Genomic DNA, 12,057 nt, shown 5'->3' on the forward strand with positions numbered 1-12,057 from the left:
GCTAGAATTAGACATTTGACTTAATGGGAATAATGTACACCCCCTTGGCTTCATTGCCTGCAATGCACCATCTCCCATCTATAGTTTAGCTGTTCCTGTCAACACCCTAGTGGCTACCTTTCCAACCAGTCTTTTCTTCTTTCTGCTCTCTGCATCCCTGGCACCCACATTATATGTCAGCCTTGTTAGCCCTAGCTCACCATGTTCTCTACCCCATGTTCCTCTCTTACCTAAACTATCCCAGGTGCCTCTGAGCTGGTCTTCCTTCTGGGACACTTTACTAACTGAGCTATGGCCCCTGCCCCCCAACACCAGGGAAGCTACTGAATGACTTAATAGTGAGTGAGTGAGTGAGTGAGTGAGTGAGTGAGTGAAGCAGTAGCAGTAGAGGAATTGTAATCCAACAACACAGATGGGCTGATCACATCCAAAGACATTCTAGATCAGTGTGATCTGGCCGGAATGCAGATTCACTAGTACACACCTTTAATCCTTTAGTCCAAACATTTAATTGAGGGGCAGACAAGGTGACAAATCAGAGAAAGATTTGGCAGAATGAGTCAGAGATAGGATGCACCCAACACTTAGGAGAAAAGCTATTTAAGAGCAGCGAAGGTAGAGTTAGTTCAGTCAACTGGGGTCAGTGCAGTAACTGCACTGTGGGGATGAGTTTGTTCCTGAGTTCATACAGGTCAGTGCAGGTCAACTGAAGCCAGATAAAAGGATGATTAGAACAAATTGCCTGAGTTAGTTTGAAGCCAAGCAGAGCAATTCCATGAAAAGCAGAGAGAAGCCAGATTGAATCAGTCAGCTTAGGAGTTTGAGCCAGAAAGGCTGAGTTGAAGCAGCCAGCCAGAGTTCTAAGTAAGGGTGAGCATCTTCATCAGTGAGCCCCTGAGATGACAGATTTACTTTTACAGCAGCACACCCTCCTCTGGGTTTTGTTATAAGACAGCATTACCTTATTACTGCTTTGCTGAAGTCCTCCAATTCCATCTACTTGCATTGGGACTAAAACCCAGGCTTCCTGCTATGGCCTGCATGGCTCCTATATTCTGGTCTCTATGAGACCACATCCCTGTGATCTTTCCTCACTGGCTTCAGGTGCATGAGCTATCCTGCTGCCCTACAGACAGACACACAGTGATTTGTCTCCCTTCAGGTCTTTGCCCCTGGATCTTCCCATGACGAGTTTCTTAAGTGCCATCTCCTTACAAAGACTATCCAACATCAGTCTAAACAAAAGCCCTCGAGGCACAAAAGCTCTCAGGCCCAGCACACTGCAGGGTGTGTTCTCATTTTACCAGATAATGAGTGGTGTGAGGAGAATGCAGGCTGTTTGAAAGAGAAACCTCTTGTGTTATGTAACTTCTTTATTCTGTGCCCCAGAAACAGCACTGGCACATAGGAAGTCTAAGTCAGTGTTCCTGGAGGGGCTGGGGAGACGGCTCAGTCAGTAAAGTCTCATGCAAGCATGAGAATCCAGGTTCACATCTCCAGCCCACCATTGCAGCATGCATCTGTAACTTCAACACTGTGAGGCTGTGTGTGTGTGTGTGTGTGTGTGTGTGTGTGTGTGTGTGTGTGTGTGTGTGTATGAGTGTGCTTGGGCTCAAGAATGTACACATTCCACGGCACACATGTAGAGGTCAGAAGACATGCGGGAGCTGGTTCTCTCCTTCCTTCTGTTTACCCTCTGGGTTCTGGGTATCAAGCTCAAGTTACCAGGTAGCAAGTGTCCTTCCCTGTGGAGCCATCTTGCCAGTCCACTGATTTCAAGTGTGTTTAAAAGTTTAATATTCATATTAATATTGATATGAATCAGTTTAATATTAATAGAAAAATCTAGTTTCTACTGTATTATATGTCCTCTTTTTTCCATTTCTAAAAAAACGAATGAAATTGTCCTCAAGGTCATGGATACAAGTTTACAGTTTGGGGAGAGGTGTCCAGTGGCTTCATATGAATGGTGGTGCACATATGCGCATCTCCTCTTACTCCATAGTCTGCAAAACACGATCCTGTGAAATGTAATCTTAATGTTATGCTTTGAGCTGGCTCGTTTTATGTCAGCTTGACATAAGCTAGAGTCATATGAAAGGAGGGAACCTCAGTTAATACCTCTAGATGATCAGCTGTGGGGCGTCTTCTTCATTAATGATTGAAGGGAGGAGGCTCAGTCCATTGTGTGTGGTGCCATCCCCGGGCTGAGCAAGCCATGGGGAGCAAGCCAGTAAGCAGAGTCTGTGCATGGCGTCTGCATCAGCTCCTACCACCAGGTTTCTACCCAGCTTGAGTTCCTACCTATTTCCTTCAGTGATGGACTAGGATTTGAAGTGTAAGCCAACTAAACCCTTTCCTCCCCAGTTTGCTTTTGGTCATGGCGTTTTATCCCAGCAATAGCAACCCTACCTAGGACAGTACTTTAAAAAGGCTTGTCACTTCTTGTTGTTATTTCAGTTAGCAAACCGAGCAGCAGGATAGCAAGTACTTGCTGGCTCTCACCCTCTACAGAACTCTGCACTTGGACATGTGTTGGTTTTAAGTCATTATTAGGAAATACATACTCAGAGCTTCCAAGTTGATCACCACCAAGAAGACTTGTTTTAAGTATTGAGAAGGTTATATTTCAAACTGTGTATCATACTGAAGTGCACACTTTATGAAGAGAGGTTCTCAAATAACATCTACTCTAAAATTTCAGTTCTCTTATTTCCTCTCTTGATGTGTGTGTTGCTACTATAATTTCGCTGGTGTGTCTGTAGGAAGCTGTGTTCATTACGTCATTATACTTTTGAGAATGTCATCTGTATTCCCACGGGATCATTTCAAGGTCCCGTCCCAGGGTTTTGCTGTAACTTAAAGGACTCAGATGCAGTGCTGATACGCGCACTCTCTCTTCTTCCCCGCAGGCACGCGCACTCTTACAAACCGCATCGTCCTTGGCACCCCATATGTATGAGCCACATTTTAATTTTGCAACCGTCTCTGATAAGGTATTTTTTCTTTATTAGTCATCTGACACATTCTTGATCTTTCTTGGTTTAAAAAAATACAGATTGAATACAACATTTTAAACCTTATCTTTCTGAACAGAAGGTTGATTTTTTTTTTAATCTGAAAGAAATGACTTTTTAAAAATTGTTATCACAAATATCTTCACTTCAGGAGATTATGTAATAAACTTTATCACTGGGTATTGACTAAAACACCAGTATAAATTGCAGAAGAAATCTCTACGTTTTAAAATATCACACTTAATCACTAAAGAAACACTTGTTAGATAATTCCTGGTTCAGGAAGGATTTATGGTTGACTTTTACAGCCAGGGGACCCTGTGTGTCTTCTGTGGATCAGATTTCCACCACACCTTTCCCAAGGTTGTCATGCATTAGCAATCATGGACGCTGTTTGGTTGTGAGCATTATGGGGGAAGGTATCTGCTAATATTTTGTTGCCAGTTAGTTACTGTCCAGGGGCCAACTGGAAGACTGAGCTGGTTTTGTTTTTATTTTTCTTGAGACCAGCCTTAGCTGTTCTAGAACTCACTCTGTAAACCAGGCCAGTCTCACACTCTCAGAGATCCTCCTGCCTCTGCCTCCTAAAGGCATAGGCCACCATGCTTGCTGGGTGAGCTGCTTAAATAAGACGTGAACAAGCCAGGGCATGTCTCTGCCTTACCATGGAAAGCAAGTGTGTCTTGAGGATTAATAAACAGTTCAAAATGTTTGTGGTGGAAATATAGGGTCTTAATGACTAAAGGCATAAACACAGTATTTTTATAGCATGAATATAAAACTATCCACACATGTCTGTTTTGAAAATAGGAGAAGAAATGTTCAACATCTTTAGTCATAAGAAAAATGCAAATCAAAACAACCTTGAGATTTCACCTCACACCAGTGAGAATGGCTAAGATCAAAAATTCAGCTGACAGCAAATGCTGGTGAGGATGTGGAGAAAGAGGAACACTCCTCCATTGTTGGTGGGATTGCAGACTGGTACAACCATTCTGGAAATCAGTATGGAGGTTCCTCAGAAAATTGGACATTGAACTACCTGAGGACCCAGCTATACCTCTCTTGGGCATATACCCAAAAGATGCCCCAACATATAACAAAGACACATGCTCCACTATGTTCATAGCAGCCTTATTTATAATAGCCAGAAGCTGGAAAGAACCCAGATGCCCTTCAACAGAGGAATGGATACAGAAAATGTGGTACATCTACACAATGGAATATTACTCAGCTATCAAAAACAATGCCTTTATGAAATTCGTAGGCAAGTGGATGGAACTGGAAAATATCATCCTGAGTGAGGTAACCCAATCACAGAAAAACACACATGGTATGCACTCATTGATAAGTGGCTATTAGCCCAAATGCTTGAATTGCCCTAGATGCATAGAACACATGAAACTCAAGACGGATGACTAAAATGCGAATGCTTCACTCCTTCTTTAAAAGGGGAACAAGAATACCCTTGGCAGGGAATAGGGAGGCAAAGTTTAGAACAGAGACAGAAGGAACACCCATTCAGAGCCTGCCCCACGTGTGGCCCATACATATACAGCCACCCAATTAGACAAGATGGATGAAGCAAAGAAGTGCAGGCCGACAGGAACCGGGTATAGATCTCTCCTGAGAGACATAGCCAGAATACAGCAAATACATAGGTGAATGCCAGCAGCAAACCACTGAACTGAGAATGGGACCCCCGTTGAAGGAATCTGAGAAAGGACTGGAAGAGCTTGAAGGGACTTGAGACCCCATATGAACAACAATGCCAAGCAACCAGAGCTTCCAGGGACTAAGCCACTACCCAAAGACTATACATGGACTGACCCTAGGCTCCAACCTCATAGGTAGCAATGAATATCCTAGTAAGAGCACCAGTGGAAGGGGAAGCCCTTGGTCCTGCCAAGACTGAACCCCCAGTGAACGTGATTGTTGAGGGGAGGGCAGTAATGGGGGGAGGATGGGGAGGGGAACACCGATAGAGAAGGGGAGGGGGATGTTGGCCCGGAAACCAGGAAGGGGAATAACAATCGAGATGTAAATAAGAAATACTCGTTAATAAAGATAAAAAAAAAACAAGAAGAAGAAGAAGAAAATAGGAGAAGCTCTCGTCTTACAATTTTAAGGACAGTTGCTAAGTGCCAGTTCCTACTGGAGGTGCTATACCTGTCTTCTGGAATTCTCTCCAAAACCCCAGTCATGTTTTTCACTTGAGCCTCTCTGTACTAGGCCCTGTGGCCCCATAGAAGATGTAGCAATGAAGGAAACAGACGTTAACTTGTACCTCATGCTGCTTGCATTCTTGTGGAACCTGAGACTCACAGAGGTTACGCAACATCTGTAGAACCTGGGAATGGAGATACAAGTCTGTAAAATGCTAGACACTGGAGACACTAGTTCAAAGCTAGGCCAGCAAGAACCAGTCTCAACTCACCCCAAACAGCCGGGGTCTTTAGCAGCTACTCCAAAGGTCCAGGAATTTGGTTCCCAGCATTCAAGTCTGGCAGCGCCCAATTGCCAGTAACTCCAGCTCCAGGAGCTTCTGCATCACTGGCTTTGACAGCACCTGCACTCACGTACACAGAACCACACTCACTTACACCTACACATAATGAAAAGTAATAAAAAAGTCAATCTGAAAAAATAAAACAAAGATACACACTAGAGCTACATGGCGCTATGAGATCCCACCGAAGCCCAGCTCCCGTGTGCCTTCCATCCCCCACTGCTGGCACGCACTTGAACTGAACGGCACTTCTGACAGGAAGGTCAGTGCACTTTAATGACTGTAGCTCAAAGGATTCTTACAAGGTACTTCAGCAAAGTACTGTAAAATAATAACATTGAAATGTTACGATTTTTAAAAGGAAACCATTTCAATCTAAAATACATAAATGTTATGAAAACTCCATCAGGATCGAACCATCTAGATTTTTTTTTGGCACATACACTAATAATTTTCTGTCTTTTTCAGAAATATATATATGAATAAGGTAGATACTTTTCTTTGAGACTGGACTTAAACAGTTACTAGACTCCAAAAGCCAACTCCTTTTATAGACTCCAAAGCCAACTCTTTTCCCAACATTGTTGTTTAGTATCACCTGGAACTTCTCAGAGCGTATGTTATACCCTAAGGTAATATGTTTGCTGGATGTTGCATTTATCCAAGTTACATCGAGCATTTTGAGATGTGAAAATTCTCTCTTATACGTTCCGTACTATCAGCAGTGATGGAGAGAAAACACGGGTTTCCGACTCATAACTGAACAACTATAACAGAGTATCTGTTATATAATTTTATTTTCCTCATTTTTCATGATGGATTTCTAATCTAGGTGAGGTGATTCTAAGCTGCAGGTTTTGTTTAAGAACCCTTCACAGTTTCCCAACACAGAAATCTCATTCTCTTTGGTGATCTGTTATTTCTTCCAGATTGGAGATCTTCAGAGAAGCTACGTCGCTGCTCAGAAGTCTGAAGCCGCATTTCCAGAGCATGTGGACACTCAGCATTTAATTAAGCAGCTAAAGCAGCACTTCGCTATGCTCTGATCAGGCCTCGGACCAACTGCGTCCTCAGGAAGGGCCAGCCACAGGGGAGAAAACGTGCTGAGTGCATTTGTATCAGTAGTGTGACGCAGACTCAGAAGGCGTCCTGCAAGACCTAAGGACTTTGTTGTTTTATAAGGTAAAACAACACTAAGGTAAAAGTGGGTGCACTTCTGCCATGCCCTCCTCCTCATTAGTCCCCTTTGTCCCCTAGCCACTTCCGTGCCATCTGCATGGACATGGTTTTAGTATCTGGGTAAAACCTAGAAGCCACACATTAGAGAAAAACTATGCGTACCGTAGTATTATTACAGGTTAGTCTCTAGTTAACTTCACCGCCTCAGCCTCCTCAGTGCTGTGGTACAGACACGCCACCATGCCCGGCTGGCTTCAGCGTTTCCAAGGACATGAAATCTCCTCTCACACTGCATGGTTGATGTTTGTATATAGTTGTTAAACATTTTAATGAACCTCAATTTTTTTTTTATAAATGTGTATTTTAAAAGTCTTTAATCCAAAAACAAAAGTTCTTAAGCATTAGCTATCGTTGAAAACTTAGGTCAGAAATCTGCTTTAAAATTTTTTATGGCTCATAATGTGTGGTTTTATCATGAGTACTTTAATTAGAACGTTAAAATTTATATTTTAATAAACTTTTTATCAGAAACTTTGTATTGTATATTGCACTTTAAAATAAATCAGTATGTAAAATACTTTTTTACTTTTTATGAGTTTTTATTTCCTTTATCTCTGATTATATGAGTTGGTTTTAAAAGCCCATCAATCTTACAACTCAAACTGTTATTTTAAGTTTACTTGAAATTATATACTACTAGTTTTTAGCTGACGCATGCCCCAAATGCCAGCTGGTTCATATCTTGACAAAAGTTAACTCAAAACAAGGGATGGACAAACTTACTTCTCTCTCTCTCTCTCTCTCTCTCTCTCTCTCTCTCTCTCTCTCTGTGTGTGTGTGTGTGTGTGTGTGTGTGTGAGAGAGAGAGAGAGAGAGAGAGAGAGAGAGAGAGAGAGAGAGAGACAAAAAAAAATGTAAAACAATTAAACCAAGTGGAAGAATTCAAAATTGGATATACATTTTAAATCAAGTTTTCTGAGAAGAGTGGGAAAAATGAATCTATATGTCAGATAATAAAATAAAGATTTAACCACATAGCATATGTTATTGATCAGATACTTAGCACCACATTTCTGCTTTGTTACACCCTTTTTCTCTCTCCCATCTGGCTAAAAAGCGTAAGAACTTTGGATAGTCACAGCTTATGCAATGAACATCGCCTCTCACAGATGGCACCTCATTAATTACGACTTGCAACAAATAGTTTTCTCAACAAGATTGTTGTCCGTCTACACATGCAGGACAACTAGTTGTGCCGTGTTTTTATATTTCACTGGGAATTGTGGAGGAAGAAAATACTAATATTTACCCCTAGGCTGCCCCTTGCTCTCCTACAATGTTTATTATAATATTCAAAGTACTATGTAGGGCTGCAGTCATTCTGACAAGTGTTGAAGTTGAGAACCACTTTGCTAAATGGCTTCTAAAAGTACGTTCACTTCTAAATCCCTTAAAAGACACCATCGAAGCTCCTTCAGGAAGAAGTCGAGATAACCTAAGTGTCCCTGTAGCTGTTAAAGAGACGATCTCTCAATGCAACCTCAACAGGAACTTTCCTGTACAGGGCTTTAAAGACTCCAGTCCATCTTTCTGGACCTCTGTGAGATATCTATAGAGAGCCTCACAACAGTGAGTGATTAATATGTACTATGTACCTGATGCATACAATTTCATAAAACTATTGGTTAGTTCCCAGGTTAAATCTGTGCTTATTAAACTAGCCGGGGAAGGGATCTTGGAACCAGTCTTATCAATAATACTGACCATGTCATTGGCATTTTACATGGAGTAAGGGAACGAGGCTTAAGCATGTGTGTCAGTCTGCAAAGGAAGTAGCTGAGGCTAGTGGTCTGTCATAGAAATGGACCATGTCCTCAACTCCTCACCTAACCTTAGAGTGGGATAGTTTTGGTCCTGATAGTCCCTGACAGAATTCCAAATGAGGGGAGGAGACACCCTTCAAGTCTTTGAGTGCAAAGACCTCATCTTCTTAGTACTGTTCTCTGATTGTGACAAGTCTTCCTAGTGCTAACACCCTCGAAGCTCATTAAAACGCATTTCTCTCAGGTCTCTAGCAGTCTTCATTAGCAGGAGCAGGTGAGGACAGCTGGAAAAAATCTGAGGCATTCAGCTCGCCACTCAAAGACTCCACTATGTGCACGAAATTTGAAGCTAGAGCCTTCTGCTTTTTCTACTTAAAATAACCGTGTGAATCTTGCAATTAACCCCAAAGAAAAATCTGTATTTGTTTTAACATAAAACATGGGTTTCTCACGTCGTCATATATAGCAGCTGTTCTGGGACAGGGGCCAATATTTTAGCTCGTGTTTTTCCCAGGGGTGTCTGCATGTTTCAGCTGAAAGCAGAAGGAACAAGTTCTGATCTCCCTCTGCCCTACTGGCTTGCCTACCTGCCTTTCCCCTGGCACAGGTGTGAAGCTTCAACTTGACCTGACTGCAGCTATCTTGTCATAAGAATCATTACCATACCCAGGGACTCTGGCAAACTTTCTCCACATAGCTCCCCAGAGTCTATAAATAGCGTGGTCCTAGAGTTTTATGACCAAGATTCTAGACCCATCAGCACTGGGAATGTGTCCAGTGTCCTTGGTATTAGCTGGAGACAAATCAGCTCCACTTGGCTTGGTTGAAGTCCTATACTGGCCATTCTATCTTCCCCCTTCTAATCCAATCCATGAGCATTGACCTGTCTTGCTAGTCAAGACGCAATTCCTTACCAATGCGCCCAATAAGTTACACAATCCTGGGTTTGTCTGCCTTTCTTTGGCCTTGCTGCACCTTAGTGCTGGTTCTCTCACATGGGACCAGCTTTTCCTTGAACACCAGGGCCCAGATCTCTACCCAAGCACCACCCAGTGGCAGCCTTGGTTCCTTTACCGAAATTTGCCTGGTCTGTTTCTTTCCCTAAGGACCATGCCAACCACTATCTAATCAGGATAAGTTTGTTTCTTCCTTTCAAGAAAAAGACTTTTGTGTTTTCACTTAAGACTCAAGGTGTTGTGACAGACGTATGGGAGAGAGACGTACAGGAAGGAGACCTGAGAACAAGATAGGTATCATGTCACCCCTAAATGCATACCACGCCTTGGAAGGACACATGTAGATGACAGTAAAGTTATCGTTGCAGAAAGTTGTGGAACCTGCCTTGGTGGTTTTGTTTTTGTTTTGTTTAGTCAACTCGATACAAGGTTGACTGGGATACCTGGGAAAAGAGACCTCAACTGAGAAACCGTCTCCGTCAGACTGCCTGGAGGTAAGTTAGTAGCCATTTTTTTCATTAATGATTGATTGTTGATGTAGGAAGGCCCCGCCCACTATGTGTGGTGCTACCCCTGGGCAAATTGGGGGTGGTGGGTTGCATAAGAAAGCATGCTGAGCAAGCCTGGAAGAACAAGCCAGTAAGCAACATTCCTCCATGGTCACTTCTTCAGCTCCTGTCTCCAGGTCCTTGCTTTGAGCTCCTACCCTGACTTTCTTTCATAATGGACTGTAAGCTGAAATAACTCCCCACACCCCAGATCGTGGTATCTTTAACCACAGCAACAGAGACCAAACAGACAGAACCTAATTCTTCAAATAGCTTTTCTAAGCCTTCACTGGGAGGCTGTTTAGTGCCGTATTGAGTAGGAGTTAACTTTTAAGTCTTGGAGTGGGGCAGACTGGGGATGACTACAGAGAAACCCATTGCATTGGTTTCTAAGCTCCTGGGAGTCCAAAAGAGTGTGGCATACCATTTGGGTAAGATTTGAGACCGTTTCTAGTATGTCCTGCTAAAACTCTTCAAGATCTACTCTCCCCTAAGTAAAAGTGTTAATTACATTTTTAAGCTGTAAACTCAACACTATGTTTTTGGAAGGCAGTGGGAGGATGGGTAAGTGTTTGGAGACACTTTCTATGCTGGCTTGGCTCCCACATCCATTGCTGCCCACATGGTGCCAGGCAGATGACACCTTTGAGGCTGGTTGGAGGGCTGTGTGTTTGTGTGTGTGTGTGTGTGTGTGTGTGTGTGTGTGTGTGTGTGTACCTTGAGTAGGTATATGGATGGTGAAGAGGATCATTTTTCTTCTTTTGAAATTATCATTTATCTGGAGATATTGAAGGTCGCTATGTAAATATCACTCAGAAAATTAAAATCTTTTCTCTGCTTTAGCACAGGGACAATTGGTGTTCATGTGGTTGAATGTGTGCATCGTTCTGCCTCCTGGAACAGACTTGTATGTGGAAGTAACACAGGTCATGGACCCAATTCATTCTTTCTCAACATATTCCTATTCCTACCCTCTGACCACAGCTCATGGAACCAAGACAGCTAAGTCGCTGGCTGCACAGCACTAGTCTTGTTCTGTCACAGGATGATGTGATTGCAAGACAGAGTCAAGTAGCTGCGACCCTGGAGAAGAGTCAGAAAACATTTCCATCAGTGTCTTCCCTGCTTGGAAGTCATATAAGCTCTTTCGATGTCACATTAGTACCTTTTCTTATTACGTAAGAGGTATTCTCAGTAGAAGGCTGTATTGAATATTGATACCCTTCCCCTATATTATTCAAGACCCTTCAACATTGCATTTACTACATGTGCCCACCATGGTGCAGTCTGCCATGCTCTTGGACAGCCACATTGCTCTCACCACAGGCCCAACAAATGGGACCTCCAAGATCATGAGATAAATGAACCTCTTTTCTTTATAAAGTACCTAGTCCTTAGATGTTTGGTTATAGGAACAGAAAACAGACACCTATGTTGGGTAATCTTGGTATGATATAATATCACCTTAACTAATTTCATCTGTAGGGACCCCGTGTCCAAATAACATCACCCTGAAGGTTCAAGGGGAGAGGAATCCTGGAGGGTGCTGGATGCCAATCCAGGAGACGATGCGCACAGGGAAGTAGTGCTCTGCCTGTCCGAAGGAAGCCTGCCTCTCCATCGCTGTTATCGGGGTCAGTAATGCTTGGAAGAGAACTTTCAGGCATCACTGAGAGAAAAGCTTCTTTGCATATGGCACAGGAAAAATACTGCTCCCCAGAGCAGATCTTGATGTGCAAAGAGTCATTAAGAGAGACTCAAGATTATGGTTGTGTAGAGAGAATATCTTGTGTACTGTCTGGATGCATCACCTGTCAATTAAGAAATAAAGTGTAGCCTACAGGAAAAAGATAGAATAGATGGAAGAAAAAAAAGATAGAATAGACAGAAGAAAAAAAAAGATAGAATAGACGGTGGGTGGGACATCCAGGAGGCAGAAGAATCCTGGGATAGAGGCAGGCACTGGAGATTTGTCCAGGAAGGTGTGACAAGACGACCCACAGTACCCGAGCATGGGTAACCAGT

The 12,057-nt window shown here is 42.8% G+C and overlaps 1 protein-coding gene and 1 long non-coding RNA gene across 8 annotated transcripts in view; both read left to right on the forward strand.

Moving 5' to 3' along the window:
- Window positions 1-7,282, forward strand: part of Ttc8 (tetratricopeptide repeat domain 8) — a 54,221-nt gene extending 46,939 nt beyond the window's left edge. For 6 of the 7 annotated variants that reach the window (NM_001399499.1, NM_001399497.1, XM_087552882.1 and 3 more), the window contains 2 exons: window positions 2,913-2,996; window positions 6,456-7,282. In NM_001399499.1, the coding sequence (NP_001386428.1) occupies window positions 2,913-2,996; window positions 6,456-6,572 (201 nt within the window). In that variant the 3' untranslated portion in view covers window positions 6,573-7,282. The remainder of the gene's footprint in view (window positions 1-2,912; window positions 2,997-6,455) is intronic. The other variant, NM_001106752.1, reaches the window with a different exon arrangement.
- Window positions 7,283-9,898: 2,616 nt separating this feature from the next.
- Window positions 9,899-12,057, forward strand: part of LOC148005419 (uncharacterized) — a 5,591-nt gene continuing 3,432 nt past the window's right edge. The window contains exons 1-2 of the long non-coding RNA XR_015623285.1: window positions 9,899-9,978; window positions 10,881-11,666. This is a non-coding gene — a long non-coding RNA (uncharacterized LOC148005419). The remainder of the gene's footprint in view (window positions 9,979-10,880; window positions 11,667-12,057) is intronic.

The sequence above is a fragment of the Rattus norvegicus genome, chromosome 6, assembly GCF_021556685.1.
Source record: "Rattus norvegicus strain SHRSP/BbbUtx chromosome 6, alternate assembly SHRSP_T2T, whole genome shotgun sequence".
Classification (NCBI taxonomy): domain Eukaryota; kingdom Metazoa; phylum Chordata; class Mammalia; order Rodentia; family Muridae; genus Rattus; species Rattus norvegicus.